At 48.8% G+C, this 21259-nt stretch overlaps 1 protein-coding gene across 2 annotated transcripts in view; it reads left to right on the forward strand.

Annotated features, from left to right (window-relative positions):
- The window catches only part of SPTBN4 (spectrin beta, non-erythrocytic 4), a 1597753-nt gene that overhangs the window by 1492530 nt on the left and 83964 nt on the right, over positions 1-21259 (forward strand). For both annotated transcript variants that reach the window (XM_085625377.1, XM_085625378.1), the window contains 2 exons: positions 6151-6434; positions 6732-6905. In XM_085625377.1, the coding sequence (XP_085481503.1) occupies positions 6151-6434; positions 6732-6905 (458 nt within the window). The remainder of the gene's footprint in view (positions 1-6150; positions 6435-6731; positions 6906-21259) is intronic.

Consider the following 21259-nt stretch of genomic DNA (forward strand, 5'->3'; position numbering starts at 1 on the left):
GCCTCAGTTTTCTCAGAGTTCGGTTTTAGGCAATTTTTTTCCATCCAGTCGCTGACTGCCACCATGCAGCCATGAAATCTGGAGCGAGTGTTCTGCTCAGCTTTAGCCATAAAAACTACAATCTGTCTGTCATCGGTGTAGGAGATAAGCAAAAACCCAAAAAGATCTGATAAGATCAGCCAGGGATGTGAGGTCAATCTTAAAAAAGTTTGGCTCAATGATGAGCCCTGGGGCACACCACATCGGAAGGAAAATGGAGTAGAGGTGAAATCGTTTAAGGCCACAGATTGTTGATGGTCCTATAGAAAAGATTTAAGAAGGGCAAGAGCAGGACCTTGAATTCTGATATTGCAAAGACAATCAACCAACAATTCATGGTTGACTGTATCAAAAGCTGCTGATAGGTCTAATAAGATACGGGCAGAATTACCCCCTTGATCATGTGCCTATCTAATCTCTTCTGTAGCCATGACCAAGGCTGTCTCAGTGCAGTGACTGCTTCTGAAACCATATTGAGTGGAGTCTAAAAGTTTGTAGTCCTGTGTGAATACTGTTAGTTGCTTGTTCGTAATTTTTTCACCAATTTTAGCAGGAAAAGGCAGGCGTGATATAAGACAATAACTGTTAGGATCAGAGGGATACAGAGCATGCTTCTTTATCAGAGGACTAATGGATGCTATCTGCCACTGCTTTGGGAAATATCCAGTGTGAAACATCTGGTTGAAGATGCCTTGTAGGTGAAACGCCAGGACATCAGGTGCCAATTTTGCCACTGATGGTGGACTTGGGTCCAGAGGGGAACCGGACTTCGTAGTTTTAATTATCTGGGAGACCTGTTCCAAAGTGGGCTTAACAAAATTAGCAAATGATCCGGAATCTGGGCCTGTAGCCGAAGGGGGCCTGTGAGTGGTACAATACTGGGATAATGAAGTATGTGAGTATATATATCAGAAACTGATCCCACAGAAGACTTACTGGTTGTAAGGTACAGATGTTAAACCTCATTGATGAAACAACAGCAGATATACTTGTTCATCCCAAACCAAGACCTGGAAGATTTTATATGCTTTCCAAAATTCACAAAATGACCAATCCTGGCCGTCCCATCATCTCTGGCAATGACACAGCCACTGAGAGAATATCTTTATTTGTCGACCTGCACCTCCAGCCCATTGTACAGAAACTTCCATCATTTGTTAAAGATACCAGTCACTTCCTTCAGATTATTGAAAAATTAAACCAAACCTACACATTTGATGATGATACTCTTCTGGCTACATTTGATGTTACATCATTATACACCAATATACCACATGAGGATGGGCTTATGGCATTATCTGAAGCTCTTAAAAAAGAACTGTGAAAAAGCCATCAACAAATGTGCTTACCAACTTTCCAAGAGTTATCCTTAAATCCAACAATTTTACATTCAGTGGTAAGCACTATATGCAGATACGAGGGACTTCCATGGGCACTCGGATGGTTCCATCCTATACAAATATCTTTATGGGCAAACTAGAGAACTGTATACTTGCTACTTCTAGCACCAAACCATTGGTATGGCTACGATACATTGATGACATATTTACAATATGGAATGCAGGAAGTAGAACATTGGAACAATTTACAGCTTATATCAACAATATCCATCCTACCATCAAATTTACCAGCAGCAATCCTAAACAGAAGCATCATCTCCCTTTTCTGGATGTGCTACTCACCATTCATGAACACAAAATTATAACTGATCTGTACCACAAGCTCATTTGTATCTAAACTGGACTTCATGTCACCCACACCATACTAAACTGAGCATCATCTACTGCCAAACACCCAGAATAAGACGCATCTGCAGCAATGAGGAAACCTGTAAAGACCATCTACAGGAGCTTGCTACATTATTTAAAAGGCGAGGCTATCCTCTGCATAATCACACAGAAACAAATTGACAAGTCTTTGCAGTTACCCAGAAAAGCACTTATTTGGAATGCCAACTGCAGAAACAAAAGTGACAGAACTCCATTTGTAGTTGACTATCATCCATCAGCTCCCAACTAAAGAAATGTAATGCAAAAAACATTTCTCTTACTGTCCACTTGTGAAAAATTGCAAAAGGTTTTTTCAAAACCGCCAGTCATTGCTTACCGCAGAGCTCCAGATTTACGATCTCTTATTGTGAGACCTGAACTCAAGCAAGCTGTAACAAATGCAGGGGTTCATTGCTGTGACTCTAAAAGGTGCATCACGTGTGAATACCTTTTACAATCATAATCAGTAACTAGTTCTGTTACGAGAAGGACCTATGCAATAAGGCAGCATTTTACATGTCGCTCAATATGCATTATTTATGTGATTCAGTGCCAACTGCAAAGCTGTAAAAAACAATATGTAGGCCAAACAGTGAATGACCTCCGTACATGATTCAGGAACCAAAAATCGGCAATAATTAATAAGAAAATTGACCAGCCTGTAGCCAATCATTTTAACCTTGTGGATCATTTACTATCAGATTTGAAGATTTTTCCCGTGGAACATGTCTCAAAAGAAGAACTACTGGACTCCAAAGAAAACTTCTGGATGTACCGTTTAAAATCACTGCATCCAGATGGACTGAACATTACTGACAATACAACCTGATTACTACATATCTCAAGAGCTCTCAGGACTGCATTGATTCCACATTCCAAATGGAATCTTCACTCATGCTTTTTGAAAATTCAGTGCGTGTGACTTTGATGAGTTTTCCACTGGAAGAGAACCAGGACTACAGATGAGAAACTTTTCCTTCTTAAAGTCTTCTGTGGAGTACCAACCTATTGTCCTGGCTTTCTTTGGAGTAGCTACCTATAGACCTAAATTGTGACTATTAGGAGTAGGCTACAAAAATGAAAAATGCGCTGGCAAAAACTTTAGTGCTTTCTAATAAAGCAGGGAAGTTCATGGCTAATGCAGTAGTAATGAGAAGAGGCTAAAAACCCAGTATACCTGTACTGTAGTTACAGGTAAGTAACTTGTTATCCAGTATTGGTATCTTTCATAGATTCACATGCACCCACCCTCCTCCCTGTGGAACCAGTTCTCAGTGATTTTTGGGATATTTACTTCCCACTTGTGCTTGGAAATTCTGAGGAGAACTGCTTCTGTTGGGAGTGTTCTAGAGGGTGCTTATAGCTGATTGTTTGGAGCTGACTTTGGTCCTTTTCCTATAAGGACGTAGATAGGCTACTAATACTGGATAACTGTAGTTACAGGTAAGTATACGCTTTCTACCTTAATCCATGCATTTCTCCACTATGTACATTAGCTTTCTGCATCCTGTACAGCTACACTTACCTCTCCACATTTGATCTTGACTTTCCTCATGTAACATCCACTTGCTTTTCCAACATATATGCATGCTCTTCCATTTGCACCCTACACTCTACACACTCACTACCTACACTATCACATTTATTCTACAAACTCTACTTTTTCTGTTCACCTGGTCTTTACCCTTCATATGGGCTCTCCACTCGCCACTATCCACATACTCCCCTTACATTTGTTCTCCATGATCAACACCACTACTTCCACTGTTTACCATGTACATCACTTTCCACCCGAGATGTATTCTCTACACTCCACTTTTGTTCCCAACCCCGTACTTGTAGACTACACCCTGTTCATCTGGTCTTAAGTTTGCACATTTTTCTATATCCATCAATTGTTCTTTCCTTACTGTGCAGACTCTCAACATCCTCTATCCACATGTTTCCCACCCTGTATATTTATTACCCTTCTGCAAATGCATTCCCCCCCCAATACATTCTCTAAACCACCCAGATTCAGTCCACTTTCCACCCTATACACTGACTCCCCACGTGCCCTGTGCACCTGCAATCTCAACCCTATACCTATACTCTCAAGGGACCACTCTCTGTCCATTTTTAACACCACTTCACAGGTGCCAACTGTATATTCTTTCTCCACCAAGAACATTTGCACTTCACGGTCCAAATCCACTCTCCATTTTTGCTGTCACACTGTGCATTTGCCATCCATCCTCTTTCCCTTGTCTCAACTCCACATATGCTCTCCACCATCTAAATGCACTGTCCACCCATGCTTTTCACCACGTATATGTGCTTTACAACCTCCACTTGAGTTCCTTCCTGTATTCTCCACACTCCAGATGCTCCTTCAACCTCCATGGGGCTCCTCACACAACGGAGCGTAACAATCAATAATGCAGCAGGTGCCCTGGCAATGGAGTCCAGACAGGGTGAAGGGCGTCTGCACTGTAATCATGGCACTGTTTCACTGCCTAAATAGGGCAACAGTACATTTTCAGTTTCTGCATTGGAAGCCATGGTACTCTAGCACATGCTCTGTCTGTTGCAGCACATTTTGTTTGCTTACATTATGCTTAGAGCCCACCCATTGCTTACCCTGATTGCCTTCATTATCACTCTTATTTGTTTTCTTCTTATTAGTGAGCTTCTGTAGGCTTTCTTTCCACTTCTTGTGTTTGTTCCTCCGCTGGAGCATGGCCGTGTTACTTATATCCTTCCACTACTCACTTTTCAGGTGCTATTTTTTTGTTTTGTTGAAGCACTCTTGAGAGTTCCCGTGCTTTCTAGCTGTCTCTCTCGTGTACTTCTCCCCCTGCCATATTCCTCTGTTTCACCCTCCCTCAGTTGCAGATTTTGTTTCCTTCCCACCCACCTTCCCTTGCTGTTCTTGCTTCGCCACCAGCACTTTGTTCATGTGCTTCCCCAGTCCTGCTCTCCTTTGACCGTGTACTTCTCCCTCCATTGTCCATTTGCTTCCCAGCGCTGATTCCCCACCTACAGTTGTCAGCTTTTGGCCCATTCCTCTTTGGTTCTCCAGCCACGTCTGCCCACCCTCCGGGTAGGAGGGACAGGGACAGCAAGCTGACAATGGAGAGTGGACGGAAGGGACTGGGGCTGCAAGCTGATAGCGGAGGGGAGATTGAAGGGGGTGGAGAAGCAAGCTGGCAATAGGGGATGGGCATGTGGTCTTGGAGAAGTACTCTAGAACTGCTAGCCCACCCTCCGTTGTCCTTGCGGTTCTCCATTTTCATTGTAAGCTTGCTTCCCCATCCCCTCCTGTCCACTTTTCATTACCAGTGCTGCACCAGCACCTCCCACTCATCATTTGTTGTCAGCTTACTGCCCCAACCCCTCCCACCCACCCTTTGTTGTCAGCTTACTGCCTGAGCCCCTCTCGCCCACCCTCCATTGTCGGATTGTCACCCTAGCCCTTCCTGCCCACCTTCAGCTTTTAGCTTCCACCCCCAGAAACCCCTGTCCACCCTCTGCTTTTAGCTTGCTTCCCTATACCTTTTGTTACCATGCTGTCCCACTCTCTCCAGACCACCCTCCATTATCAGCTTGTCCCTCCATCACTTCCCACCCCCAACCTTAATTGTGGTTTGCTGCCCCTTACCCCTCTGCCCACTCTCTGTTGTTCGTTTGCCTCCCCAGCTGCTCCTGCCCATCCTCCCTTATCCGTGTGCTTCCTGAGCCCCTGCCTCCCGCCATATGTTCAAATGCATCCCCATTGTCTCTCACGTGTCCTCTTCCCCACCAGCATCCTTCTCGTTGTCCCTCCCTCCATGTGGCCTCTTCCCCAACACACTCCCTCCTACTGTACAGCAGGCTAAAAATAATTGCCAAAGCCAATAGCTCTCATAGGCAAGACCTATTGGCTTTGCTAATGCTTGTTTTAGTGCAATTTTCATGAAAGATTACCATTTGAGAGCTGAACTTGATTTCCTTGACCCATGGCCATTCAGAATCTTTCAAGTATCTTTGACTTGAATTACAGTCCAGTAAGTCCAACAATAAACATTTCATCTACTGCAATAATTATTAACCAGTTTCAAAATCTAGAAAACATGTTGTGCTTAAATAGTCAAAATCTAGTTGTGTATGATGTCACTTCCCATCTTGTAGTCAAAAATATATTTCTTATAACAAAATCTATAAAAGATGTGTGTGTTGCACAGGAGTGCAAAAGGTGCATTGAATGACAAAATAGGACAAATCTGCATGACTTGTAATGTCTTGCATGAGCATGTTGTTCTACTGATGTATGATCACAAGTTGGCATTCCCTTAAAAGAAATTCACATTATTCTCTGCCGTAGGTGCGTGAAAAAGATGCCCAATCTCGCATGCCAAATGGCATTGACAAGCTCCCAGAGAGAACAACAAGGCCTGACCGACCACGGGCCAGAGATCGGCCCAAACCCAGAAGAAGACCCCGGCCCAAAGATCCCAACCAGCCTCCAGGAGAAGCCCGAAGGTCTCGCTCAGCGCCAGCTCAGACTAATGTTCCTCTGCTGCCACCCCCAACCCACACTGTCCAGCAGGAAGGCCTTTTACTCCGGAAGCATGAACTCGAGGGACCAAATAAGAAGGCCTCCAACAGGTGAGGACACATTTCAGCTTGATTATTCAAGTGACAATGGCCAAAAAGTTTGTTAATGCGCAAATTAACTTTGTGATGTATAAAAGTAACATGGGCTAAAGAATGAGACAGACCTTTTACTGTGAATAGAAATTAGGCGTAAGAGGTTGACCTGTAATAGATAATGAAGTGCGATGTTCTGGGCTGATTTATTTAATCAATGTACTAGTTAAGATATTTCTAATGATGGAGAATAGTTCTTGGAATCTAGCCTTCTATGCCTATGCAGTAACGTTATTCCAATACTTTTTTTTGCAGGTCCTGGGTAAACTTGTTCTGTGTGCTGAGCAAGGGGGACCTTGGGACATACAAGGACTCCAAGAGCCAGTCTTCTGGGACCACCTATGGAGGCGAAGCCTTGATTAGCCTGCACAATGCAGTCTGCGAAATCGCAAATGACTACAAGAAGAAGAAGAATGTCTTTAAACTGAGGTAACTTGCAGTCCTTGGAGCCTACAGCTTATACGCAGGGTGGTTGTTTACATACCTTGTTTTAAACCCCAATGTAACTCCCACATAAACATTGAAATACCACAAAACACATTAGACTTTATAGTCGGAACCTGGGAAACCAGCTAGGCTGGATATGCTTATGACCTCACATATTACCTCACTCATGACATGATCTATGACATCATTGATAACATTACTGATGACATTTGAAATAACATCATTGACATTGTGCATAGTGGGGGCTCACGTTTTAGGGCTTGATTACGACTTTGGCGAAATGGGCAACTCGTAATACTGCTGGTGGTTCTTTGCTTTTCCCATGGCGGTGCCTAGAAAATAGGCACCGCAATGGGAACAGCAAAAAAGGGTTCCAGTACGGCATGGACGTGGACGTCCATGCCGCGCCAGGACTCTGGGCGTACAGGGGGGCTCATATTACCCCCTGACTGTATCCCCATGGCGGGCTGGCCAAGGGGACCCTGTAGGCCCCCCTATGTTCCTGCAATGCCAGCCTTTTCATGGCGGAATGCGCCATGAAAAGGCTGGCGGTCCAGGAACTCGTAATATGCTGAGCGGGACTGCGCCAGTCCCCCCTCAGCATATTGCATTGTGGCGCTCCGGTGCCACCGCCAGGGAACAACCGTTATCCAGTATTGGGCTATCTTTCATAGATTCACATGTTTGAATCATTCCCCGTCATCGAGATGGGAGTCCCATGGTAAAATAATCAAGCAGTGTATAATAAACTTCATAGGCTATCATGGCCATAAGCCATCTTACAGTGGCCTATTTATGTCCTTTTAAAAAAGAACCTAATGTTGGAACATAACCAATCAGCTGTCAGAAACCCTTTATAACACTTTCAGCAGAGGCAGATTCCCTCTGATTTTCTAAACACAAGTGGGAGGTAAGAATCCCCTAAACTAAAGAGAACAACCACTACTGGGAGGACGGTGGGTTGCATGTGAATCTATGAAAGATACCAATACTGGATAAACACAGTATTGGGGTATCTTTCATAGATTCACATGCATCAGTTGTCAGCATCTTCTAGAACACTACCAGCAGAGGCAGATTCCCTAAGATTTTCACCGCACGTCGTGTGGGAGGGGGTATCACTGAGCGCTGATCAGTTTTTTCTCAGCTTCTAGAATTTCTTCAATCTGGACATCATGTCTGACAAGAGGGGTCTCTTCCGCCCATGTAAGACCTGTGGCAAGAAGAGAGTCCATGTGGATGTCCCACATAAAGAGTGCATTTATTGTCTACACCCAAAGAATGCGATGAGAGAATGCAAGATCTGCTACACCTTTTCATCTAAAAACCTCAAGGACAGAGAGGGAAGGTTGTTGCTGTGGCATCAAACCACATTTAATCGGATGAGGAGAGTGAGAAATCCTCCACATCTCATAAACTAGCCTGATCTAAAGACAGTTCCTCAGGAGAAGGTAGGAAACACCATAAACCCTCCCAGTACTCCAAGAGCTCTAAAACGGAAAAGAAAGAGCTAAACACTCTTCAGAACCTGCATGATCTGTGCCCTCTACCCTTCTACAAAGGAGGAAGATCGCCCAAGAGCCTCCTCTTCAGATCCTGTGAGGCAAAATCTCATAAAAAAACCATTGTCGATGACGATTCCTCACTCATCAATGACTGTGAGTGTAACATTGTCGACTGCAACTGTGACAACGACGGCAATCTTGGCTTCTATGATGTCCATGAGGGTCTCGCTCTCCAAAAGCCCTTCAGTGGTGAAAGCTCCATCATCGTCGACGACCATCGGCACCCTCCCATCGCCGAAGGTTCCGTCTGCGAATATTCCGTCAACAACAGTTTCGCCAACGACCACACACGGTCGATGAGAACACCGATGGCACCGTTGACAACGACTCAGTCGACAATGGAATTTGCCTTACCGACTCAGGTGATCTGGATGACCAAGACTTTTCTGCTTCCAACCATACCGGAATACAGTGAAGTTTCTCCTTTAATCAAATTGCATTTACTGGAGGGCTATGTTGATGATGATGAGGATGACGATTGCCTTAATGGTGTGGCTCACAGCCCTGCGGAGCTCCATGTAAAATGCCAGGATGATGATGAGTACGAGAATGAAGACAGCACTCCACGTCGACGTGGGCGACGTCACAATGCATCGGCTCCGCACGCGACTCCGTACGACGTCATCGGAGCCATAAGAAGCCCACGTTGGCGTGATGACGTCAGTTCCCTTTTTTCCGTGCCGTCGACGCGCAACGTTTTTTTTCCAGTGCTCTCTAGCTACTTTGTAGTTTAGCTGTGTTACTGTGTTAAATTCAGTATGTCTTCGACGAGGAAGTCGGGCTTTAAGCCCTGTAGGGAATGCAGAGGCCTGATGTCCATGACGGATCCGCATCAGGACTGCTTATGGTGTCTTTCTTCTGACCACGACATGGAAGAATGCGGGTGCTGTAGGAGCATGAATCCTAAAGTGCTGAAGGAGAGGAAGACTAAGCTCTTCATGAAGAAGATCGGTGAGGAGAAGAGAGGGACAAAAAAGGAGAAATCCAGGCGGGAGTCATCGACTTCGAGGTCGTCGAAGTCGAAGAAACACCACAAGAAGAGGAAGCATTCTTCTCGGCGTCGGTCCTCGAAGTCCAGGAAGTCGAGGTCGGCTTCGCCCCGTCGACGTCGGAGCAAGGACTTGTCACCTTCTCCTTCTAAGTCTCCGAAGTCTCCCTCGCCGAAGCGGGCTCCAGCTCGTTCCCCGACGCCGTCACCGGCTCCAACTAAGGCCTCGACTCCGGGTCAAGTGGAGTATGATGTTCCTTTGGATGAGCAAGAACAGGAGGAGGCTGTTCCGGTGCCGGATGACTCTGCGGCTCCGGTGGATGATTCTGCGGAGCCGACGCCGGTGACTCCACAAGGGGATACAGGGACGGTCCCTTATCCCCAATTCCCGGCTCCAGGTACAGATTCTTCAGGCTTTCTGAATGCCATGTATGGTATTTTTAATAGGGCGGCTGTAGGAGAGTAGGGTCTGCTTTCTATGTTCACCCCCACTTTTTGCTTTTGCTTTACTGGTTTTCGACTTAGATGTGGCTGTGGGCCTGCTAATCAGACCCACAGCCCTGCTGTTCTCTCTCTAAATTGATACTATGTACTTTAGGTGCATAACCCATTTGGATAGGATCACCTTATTGGCCCCTGTACAGTGTACCTTAGGTACCCAGGGCATAGGTGCACCCTAGGCCTACCAGGGGCTGCAGCATGTATTATGCCACCCCTGGCCTGGCCTTCCATTATGACACAACTGGCTGATCACTCAGCTGGGGCAAGGTCGTGTAATCACCCCTTGCTTAGGTGTAGTATTCCTATACCTAACTTACATATAGACACATGTGTACCTATCAGCCACTCCTATGGCAGGCCTTAACAATCCTGGAGGCAGAGTGCTTGGTAACATGTGAGATGGTGCTCTAGCATGAGCTGAGCCTGTCTGCAGCTTTCGGAACCAAGTCCTTATAGCTGTTCTATGATATAGCCTACCATATACTCTTAAAGTGCCTTATAATCTTAGACGGTTATGGTAACTATGGTTTGGCTTTATCGAAACATGTCGTGTAAGGTGTCTAACACTGTGGAATAATACCCCCATGCCATTTCTGGACATGAGGATATTATTCCCCCCTTCTAGATGGAAAGACATGTTAAGATCATACTTCACTGTTAGCCTCTGACCAAAGCCTCAGCATCACAAAATGGATGCTGCTGCCACGACACAAGTCTGACCTCCTGCAGCTGGGAGTGATCCCAGCCAGGGAGGCCTGGACAATAGGTTTCCTGCTTGGGGACGTGCTAGCACCTCCCCAGACAGCCTTTAGTGTATTGGGGCAGGGTGGGCTGAAAGGAATGAGACATGCCTGGGGCACACAAGGTGTTCCTTGCATAGTCCAGTTCAAACCGGCGCTGGGGCACTCCAGCCCCAGCTCTGGCGCGAAACTGGACAAAGGGAAGTGGGTGTAACCACCCCCTCCCAGGTCCCACCCATAAGGCGTGACCTAGCAGGTATCCCAGCCCCCCAGATTAGTATAAGAGTGGGAGTTGGGCCTCAAGACTTTAGATTATCCTGAACCTGCAACTTGAACAGAAACTCTGGACCTTCGACATTCGACGAAAGAAGAAGACTGAAGAATCTCCCTTGTGGCCAAGGAGTGGCTACCCTGTGCAAACAGGCACCATCAAGAGACTACCCTTTGCTTTGCCCACGTTCTACGAGGAACCGACTGCAGAGCCCGACCAGAGCCTTGACTTCCAGACTTCTCCGACCCTGATCCACATCCACAGCAAAGCTGAGATCCGTGGAGGCGACGAGCGACGTGGGACCGGCTACCTGGGAAAAGTGGCTAGTAACTTCAAGCGCAGCTTCTGAGGCACCCTCGAAGTTGTGCACCGGGGATTGAGAAGCCCCAACCATCATCTGCACCGAAGATCAGCCCCCCACACTCCACGAGTCCTGCGTGGGGCCCTTCTGCATTTTCCTGCTTGCCGCGTCTGTCCGGTTGCTTGCCCGCTGGCTAGTGGCCTTTGTGACGACGCACCCTGAAATCTTCTGCGCTGGTTTGGCTCCTCCAGACTGGCTCCCGCTTCTCTGCAAAGAAGAAGCACCCCAGACCTTCCTGGTCTGCACCAGAAGCAAGTCCTCCGTTCTTCGTGGGTTCCGCTTGCCAAGGCTTGGTGAGTCCTAGTCCAACTTCGACGCCGCCGACAGCAAGAGCCTTCGTGGGACAGCTCGCCTCCTGGTCCTGGTCGTCCTCGACGCTTCCTGGTCCTCCTGGCTGCAGCGACAAGCTTCACCTTCACCTGCAATCTTCACGACATCGCCTGGTTCCTTCCTGGTTCCACGTGGTCACTGGCTAGTGACCTTGACTCTGTCCCTTCTGCTTGCAGGTCTCCTCTCTTCTTGATCCCAGCCTTGGGATCCACCGGACACTCTTCACTGACTGCCTGTCAGCATCTTTCTTCAGGCATCCATAGGAGTCGAGGACGAAAACCGACGCATCTTCACCCCTATGCACCCACAGCCTGTGGGCTAGGTAACTTGGGTACTCCGGTGCTCATCAGGATAGTGACTATCCTAGTGTCTAGTTTTCCAGTCTCGACTTCCTAGCTACTCCGGAAGTGTCCTAAATCTATCGTTTTCTAAACTGTACTATTGCTAGTGACTTTTACGCATTACGCGTGAGTGTTTCCACTCTGCACACGAATCCCGTGGGCCTCCCACTTCCTAACTAACGCTAGTGTAGTGTAGCCCCAGCGATTCCCTAGGCCTAGGCCTATTCTATTTCCGTGACAGTGGTCCTTATACCACTTACTTAGTATATGGTTTGCGTGGCCCCTAGGGCCTAACTGTATTACTTACCTGTGTGACTTAATGTATGCTTAAATAAGACTGTGTTGTACTTACCTCTAATCTCATAAAGAGTGCTGAGGGTTTGACTAGAATAAATACACTTTATTTTATATATATATCTGTTGTGGTGTCCTTTCATTTGGTATTCAAGGGATTATATATGGTATCACAGCTGGCTTCACATGCCATTCAGAGTTTAGCCTAAGACTGCTCTTGTCCATGCTACCACTAGGATAGCTGGTCTATAAGGTTGACTTTACAACCAATCACCATAAGGGTATTTGGACTGATATAAGGTGTGCACTAGAACTAGTGACATCATACATCAGGCCAACTTCTCACACTAGCAATGCCACTACCTCCCATAGTGTGGCTATTGTTAACTTCTCCTGGGAAGAGGTAACTGGCCTCAAGAAAGTTGTTGTTAGTTCAGACCTTCCTGTAGAGTGTTTACTGGGCAATGATCTTGAAACTTCAGTTTGGTCTGAAGTGGAGTATAGGACCCATGCAGAAATGCTGGGGATAGATGCACATGTCCTTGCTGTGACCAGGTCACAGGCCAAAAAGTGCACCACCGAACAAGTGCTGGATCCTGAAACTATGGACCAGTCACAACCCAAGAGAAAGAGCAGTAGGGTTAAGGCTGTGCCTTCCCCCCTGCCTCAGGTGGTGGATCAGCCCTCCCAGGAGGATGATTCTGAGAGCCCTGAAGGAACTGTCCTAGAAGAACTTGAACCTGATCAGGTTGAGTTTCTTGGGACAGGGGGACCTTCAAGGGCAGATCTGAGGCAGGCTCAATTAGACTGCCCCTCTCTTGAACCCCTCAGACAGCAGGCTGCTGCTGAGGCTGCAGGGAATGCTCAAGGTACCCATAGAGTGTATTGGGATGAAGGGCTACTGTATTCAGAGGCTAGAGACCCCAAGCCTGGTGCATCCAGGAGGTTGGTCATACCACTGAAGTTCAGAGGCTTCCTTCTTACCTTGGCCCATGATATTCCCCTTGCAGGACATTTAGGCCAGAACAAGACTTGGGACAGGCTTGTCCCTCACTTTCACTGGCCCCATATGTCAGAAGATACCAAGGAGTTTTGTCGCTCCTGTGTCACCTGCCAAGCCAGTGGCAAATCAGGTGGCACCACAAAGGCCCCCCTCATACCACTACCTATGGTGGGGGTTCCCTTTGAAAGAGTGGGCATAGATATTGTAGGACCAATGGACCCACAAACAGCATCTGGGCACAGATTTATACTGGTGATAGTGGACCATGCCACCTGGTATCCAGAAGCTATTCCCCTGAGGACCACAACAGCTCCTGTTGTGGCAAGGGCCCTGCTTGGAGTAGTCTCCAGAGTGGGCTTTCCAAAGGAGGTCATTTCTGACAGAGGTGCCAAATTCATGTCAGGATACTTCACTGCAATGTGGAAGGAGTGTGGTGTGAACTACAAGTTCACCACACCCTATCACCCACAGTGCAATGGGCTTGTTGAGAGATTCAACAAGACCCTAAAGGGAATGATAAAAGGGTTACCAGACAAGCTTAGGCGAAGATGGGACATCCTTTTACCCTGCCTTCTGTTTGCTTACAGAGAGGTCCCACAAAAGGGGGTTGGCTACAGCCCTTTTGAGCTTTTGTTTGGGCATCCTGTAAGAGGACCCCTATGTTTAGTAAGGGAAGGATGGGAGAGACCTCTCAGACAACCCAAACTTGATATAGTGGATTATGTACTTGGTCTCCGCTCCAGGATGGCAGAGTATATGAAGAAGGCTTCTAAAAACCTTGAGGCAAGCCAAGAACTCCAAAAAGCTTGGCATGACCAAAAGGCTGTGCTGACTGTTTACCAGCCAGGGCAGAAAGTGTGGGTGTTGGAGCCAGTGGCCCCAGCAGCACTCCAAGACAAATGGTCTGGACCCCACACTATTGTTGAGAAAAAGGGAGAAGTCACCTACTTGGTGGACCTTGGGACTCCCAGAAGCCCCCACAGGGTGCTTCATGTCAACAGATTGAAGGCATATGTTGACAGGGCAGACATGGACTTACTCATGGCTACAGATGAGGGGCAGGAGGAAGAGAGTGACCCTCTCCCAGACCTGCTGACCCAGAACCCTGATGATGGCTCAGTTGATGGTGTGGTCTTTTCTGACAGCCTCACTGTCCATCAGCAACAGGACTGCAGACAGGTTCTGCAATCCTACAGACATATGTTCTCTCTGACCCCAAGTCAGACAAACTGGTGCACCCATGAGGTGGACACTGGTGACAGTCTGCCTGTGAAGAGTAAAATCTACAGGCAACCTGACCATGTCAGGGACTGCATAAAAGTTGAGGTACAAAAGATGTTGGAGCTGGGAGTCATTGAACCTTCAGAGAGTCCTTGGGCTAGTCCTGTGGTCCCTGTGCTAAAACCTCACACCCAAGATGGTAAGAGAGAGATGAGGTTTTGCGTGGATTACAGAGGTCTCAATGCTATCACTAGAACAGATGCCCACCCAATACCTAGGGCAGATGAGCTCATTGACAGACTGGCAGCTGCTAAGTTTTTGAGCACATTTGACCTGACAGCAGGCTACTGACAAATCAGACTAGCTGAGAGTGCAAAGGCCAAAACTGCTTTCTCGACCCCAGGAGGACATTATCAATTTGTGGTAATGCCCTTTGGTTTGAAGAATGCACCTGCCACTTTCCAAAGGTTGGTGAATCAAGTCCTTACTGGGTTGGATGATTATTGTGCAGCTTATCTTGATGATATTGCTGTCTTTAGCTCCACCAGGGAGGATCACCTGGTCCACCTGAGGAATGTTTTAGAGGCCCTGCAAAAGGCAGGCCTCACTATCAAGGCCACTAAGTGCCAGATAGGGCAGAGCAAGGTTGTATACCTGGGCCACCTAGTTGGTGGGGGTCAGGTTCAACCACTGGAGAGCAAGATCCAGACCATAAAGGACTGGACTCCTCCAACTACCCAGACTCAGGTCAGAGCTTTCTTGGGCCTGACTGGGTACTACAGAAAGTTTGTTAAGAACTATGGGTCCATTGTGACACCACTTAATGACTTGACCTCCAAGAAAATGCCAAAGAAAGTTCAGTGGACAGTAAGCTGTCAAAAAGCATTTGATGACCTGAAGCAGGCCATGTGCAGTGCACCTATTCTGAAAAGTCCAGACTACTCCAAAGAGTTCATTGTCCAGACAGATGCTTCTGAGTTAGGTGTGGGAGCTGTTCTTTCACAACTTAATATAGATGGTCAGGCCCAGCCCATTGCTTTTATAAGTAGGAGGCTGACCCCTAGAGAGAAACGTTGGTCAGCTATTGAGAGGGAGGCCTTTGCTGTGGTTTGGGCCCTGAAGAAGCTGAGGCCATACTTGTTTGGCACTCACTTCAAGATTCAGACAGACCATAAGCCCCTCTTGTGGCTAAATCAGATGAAGGGTGAAAATCCCAAACTTCTTAGGTGGTCCATTTCCCTACAGGGGATGGACTACACAGTGGAACATAGACCTGGGACTGACCATGCCAATGCAGATGGACTCTCCAGATATTTCCACTTAGAACATGAAGACTCAACTGGTCAAGGTTTGTTTAATGTCCCTAAGTTTGGGGGGGGGGGGGGGGGTTGTGTAGGAGAGTAGGGTCTGCTTTCTATGTTCACCCCCACTTTTTGCTTTTGCTTTACTGGTTTTCGACTTAGATGTGGCTGTGGGCCTGCTAATCAGACCCACAGCCCTGCTGTTCTCTCTCTAAATTGATACTATGCACTTTAGGTGCATAACCCATTTGGATAGGATCACCTTATTGGCCCCTGTACAGTGTACCTTAGGTACCCAGGGCATAGGTGTACCCTAGGCCTACCAGGGGCTGCAGCATGTATTATGCCACCCCTGGCCTGGCCTTCCATTATGACACAACTGGCTGATCACTCAGCTGGGGCAAGGTCGTGTAATCACCCCTTGCTTAGGTGTAGTATTCCTATACCTAACTTACATATAGACACATGTGTACCTATCAGCCACTCCTATGGCAGGCCTTAACAATCCTGGAGGCAGAGTGCTTGGTAACATGTAAGATGGTGCTCTAGCATGAGCTGAGCCTGTCTGCAGCTTTCGGAACCATGTCCTTATAGCTGTTCTATGATATAGCCTACCATATACTCTTAAAGTGCCTTATAATCTTAAACGGTTATGGTAACTATGGTTTGGCTTTATCAAAACATGTCGTGTAAGGTGTCTAACACTTTGGAATAATACCCCCATCCCATTTCTGAGGATGGGGATATTATCCCTCCCTTCTAGAGGGAGAAGACATGTTGTAACCTACTTACCCGGTTAAAGTTAACCAGAGCCCCAGCATCACAAAATGGATGCTGCTGCCACAGACACGGGTCTGACCTCCTGCTGCTGGGAGTGATCCCGGCAAGGGAGGCTTGGACAATAGGTTTCCTGCCTTGGGAGGTGCGAGCACCACCCCAGACAGGCCTTAGTGTATTGGGGCAGGGAGGGATGAAAAGAATGAAACATGCCTGGGGCACACAAGGTGTCCCGTGCATAGTCCAGTTCAAACCGGTGCTGGGGCACTCCAGCCCCAGTCCTGGCGCGAAACTGGACAAAGGGAAGGGGGTGTAACCACCCCCCTCCCAGGTCCCACCCATAAGGCATGACCTAGCAGGTAACCCAGCCCCCCAGATTTGGATAAGAGTGGTAGCTGGGCCCCAGGAGATTAGATTATCCTGAACCTGCAACTTGAACAGAAACTCTGGACCTTCGACATTCGACGAAAGAAGAAGACTGAAGAATCTCCCTTGTGGCCAAGGAGTGGCTACCCTGTGCAAACAGGCACCATCAAGAGACTACCCTTTGCTTTGCTGAAGTTCTACGAGGGACCGACTGCAGAGCCCGACCAGAGCCTTGACTTCCAGACTTCTCCGACCCTGATCCACATCCACAGCCGAGCTGAGATCCGTGGAGGCGACGAGAGACATGGGACCGGCTACCTGGGAAAAGTGGCTAGTATCTTCCAGCGCAGCTTCTGAGGCACCCTCGAAGTTGTGCACCGGGGATTGAGAAGCCCCAACCCCAAGCACCATCTGCACCGAAGATCAGCCCCCCACACTCCACGAGTCCTGCGTGGGGCCCTTCTGCATTTTCCTGCTTGCCGCGTCTGTCCGGTTGCTTGCCCGTTGGCTAGTTGCCTTTGTGACGACGCTCCCTGAAATCTTCACTGCTGGTTTGGCTCCTCCAGACTGGCTCCCGCTTCTCTGCAAAAGAGAAGCACCCCAGACCTTCCTGGTCTGTACCAGAAGCAAGTCCTCCGTTCTTCGTGGGTTCTGCTTGCCAAGGCTTGGTGAGTCCTAGTTCGACTTCGACGCCGCCGACAGCAAGAGCCTTCGTGGGACAGCTCGCCTCCTGGTCCTGGTCGTCCTCGACGTCTCCTGGTACCCGTGGCTGCAGCGACAAGCTTCACCTTTCACCTGCAATCTTCACGACATCGCCTGGTTCCTTTCTGGTTCCACGTGGTCACTGGCTAGTGACCTTGACTCTGTCCCTTCTGCTTGCAGGTATCCTCTCTTCTTGATCCCAGCCTTGGGATCCACCGGACACTCTTCACTGACTGCCTGTCAGCAACTTTCCTTCAGGCATCCACAGAAGTCCACGACGAAACCCGACGCAAGTTCACACCTATGCACCCGCAGCCCGTGGGCTAGGTAACTTGGGTACTTCGGTGTTCACAAGGGTAGTGACTATCCTAGGGTCTAGTTTCCGAGTCTCGACTCTCTAGCTGCTTCAGAAGTGTCCTTAAACTGTTAATTTCTAGCTGCTAGTAATTCTGTCGACTTTTACGCATTACGCGTGAGTGTTTCCACTCTGCACCTGAATCCCGTGGGCCTCCCACTTCCTAACTGTTGCTAGTGTAGTGTAGCCCCAGCGATTCCCTAGGCCTAGGCCTATCCTGATTCCGTGACAGTGGTCCTTATACCACTTCTTTAGTATATGGTTTGCGTGGCCCCTAGGGCCTAACTGTATTACTTACCTGTGTGACTTAATGTATGCTTAAATAAGACTGTGTTGTACTTACCTCTAATCTCATAAAGAGTGCTGAGGGTTTGACTAGAATAAATACACTTTATTTTATATATATATCTGTTGTGGTGTCCTTTCATTTGGTATTCAAGGGAGTATATATGGTATCACAGCTGGCTTCACATGCCATTCAGAGTTTAGCCTAAGACTGCTCTTGTCCATGCTACCACTAGGATAGCTGGTCTATAAGGTTGACTTTACAACCAATCACCATAAGGGTTATTTGGACTGATATAAGGTGTACACTAGAACTAGTGACATCATACATCAGGCCAACTTCTCACAGCGGCCTTCCCATCCGGAGCACCAACTGGTCCCGTGGGTCCGATGGCGTTTACGCTAGGGGTGCCGCAGCATTACTCTCAGGCCCCCTTTCTGCCCTGTATGCCGGTGGCGCCTTCTTGGCTCCCCGGATCCGGTCGAGGCGGGAGGCCCAAAGGGTATTGGAGGAAGGGAGATATCGAGCAGAGGTGGAAGAAGGTGAAGTCGACTCTTCTTCAGATGAGTTTGAAGGAATAGAGGAAGCAAGTGGTTTGGATACCACCCCAGAGTGGGAGCATACTTCTGTAGTAGGGGATCTCTGTGTATAGTCATAATCTATGAATAGTCCCGCCCATGTGCGGGGACCCCGGAGCAATCAAAATATCTCTTAAGCTGTCCTGCATTTGCAAACCTGCAAAGACACTTAAGAGACAGACAAAATAATACAGCCTAATAACAATATGGCTGCACTGGCCAGCACTTCCTCTGAAGTGAACACAAAAGCCAAAATAAAGTTTAAATTTCATTTTTATTCACATCTGACATGTTCCTTTATTGTATCACACTCCCTTCACCAAAATCCCTTTAAACAATAGAGAGGAAGGGGTGGACAGACAAGCCCTATAGGCTGTCATTATGTGTCTGCTAAAGGGATACCGTGCCTTTAAGAAACTCTCCAGAGACCCCCGGTATCCCAGGATGCACAGCCAAAGCAAGTTACTTTCAGTTCTTTTTTCCGGCTCCTGCTAGCAGGACCCTGGAGCTTGAGCTGTACCCTTTTGGGTGGATATTTGGACTAAATTTTGGATTTTTGGATAATTAGTGTGTTCATTCGACATCTAGAGCCTTTCTTTACTGCATCCTACATTTTGGTGCAATTTGCCCACTCTTAGCATGGCTTTATTTGATAAATGCCCTGAGTGTGGGAGGAAAAAGGCCAAGACGGACCCACATGATGTCTGTATCCTCTGCTTGTCATCCTCACATGTCCCTGCTACGTGTGCCATCTGCAAGACCTTCTCCAAGAGGACCCTGAGGGACAGGGAGAAGATTCGCCTCCAGGGACAGGAAAAGCAGAGGACAGGTGGGACTTCGGGGCATGGAGGATCTCATTCCCCTTCCTCTGCCCATGCTTCAGCCACTGGAGGGACCTCCGGGCAGAAACAGCGGCGGAAACGACGCCTACCGGCTGGTAGATCGCGTTCGACGTCGAAGGCGACGACGTCGACGGCGAGAGGTAAAGCACCGGTGTGTTCGCCGTCGATCCCGGGCTCTGGATCGCGGCGTTCTCGACGTTCGACGTCGAGAGAGGGGCTGGCGAGACCTAGGACTAGGTCGCCGTCGAGGATTCCACGGTCGACGTCGACACGCCATCGACGTCGTACCGAGCCCCGCGATGGATCGACGCCGACGACATCGACGCCGAGACACTGGCGACTGCCGTCGAGGCACAGATCGCCGTCGAGGCACAGATCGCCGTCGAGGCACAGATCGCCGTCGAGGCGCAGGATATCGACGTCGAGGCGAAGAAGATCGGCGTCGAGGAGACGTCGTTCACCGTCGACGTCGAGAGATTCTCCGTCGACCCGACGTTCGACGTCGAGGGGCCGCAGATCGACGTCGAGGGGACGCCGGACGGCGAGGAGACGCCGGACGAGGTCGACGATCAGTTCGACGTCGGTGACATCGGGGAACACGTCTTCGGTGATTACAATCTCCAGTCGTGGATCTAGGAGGCGCCGGCGCTCCCCCTCGTTTACTTCAGCACGGGATAGGCCCGCCAAGAAGAGAAGGGTGGACGGGAGTCCGGACAGTGCTGGTCCTAGTTCCCCTGCTAGGAATGATGGAGCTACGCAGCCTCTCCCTCAGCCGCTGCCTCAGAAGCCTCCTCCGCCTCCTCCGCCTCCTCCTCCTCCTCCTCCGCCTCCTCCTAAGCGGCCTACACCACCTCCACCACCGCCAGTGCCTCAGCTTCCGCCGTCTCCTCGGCTACCGGCAGTTCCTACGGCTCCACGCAGACAGAGGTCGCGGTACTCGATCTCGCCGGAGGTCACGGAGTAGACGCAGGTCGTCCACTCACACGAGGCATGGACGACGGAGGTATAGATCTCGTTCCAGAGGCACGTGGTGTACGGACTCTTCTGGCAATGGACGGCTCTCCCCCTCGCTGTCGGAAACTCCGCCTACCCGAATCTCGCCGGTGGATGATATTGCCACGTTCCAGGATGTGCTGATGAGGGGGGCGGCGAAATTGGGAATCTCCGTAGCAGTCCCGGTTCCCACTACCTCGGTGATCTTTGAGACATTGCACAAGGCTCACCTGTCACGCCCCCTCCTTCCCTTGGTTCCGGGTTTGGAGGAACCAGCCATGGAGGTTTTCTTGACACCTGCGGTGGTGAAGTCTGCTCCCTCACGGTTGCAGAAGAAATACAGGGCCCCTGATTCGGACCCGGCCTTCCTCAGGGTGGACCCTCCCCCGGACTCTGTCATTGTGGTGGCGGCTCGTAAACAGCACTCAACGACGCCCTCTTCCACGGCTCCTCCGGATAAGGAGAGCTGCAAGATGGACTCCTTGGGGAGGAGAATGTGCTCTACGTCGGCCACGACTATG

This window comes from Triturus cristatus, chromosome 9 (assembly GCF_964204655.1).
Source record: "Triturus cristatus chromosome 9, aTriCri1.1, whole genome shotgun sequence".
In the NCBI taxonomy this organism is placed as follows: Eukaryota; Metazoa; Chordata; class Amphibia; order Caudata; family Salamandridae; genus Triturus; species Triturus cristatus.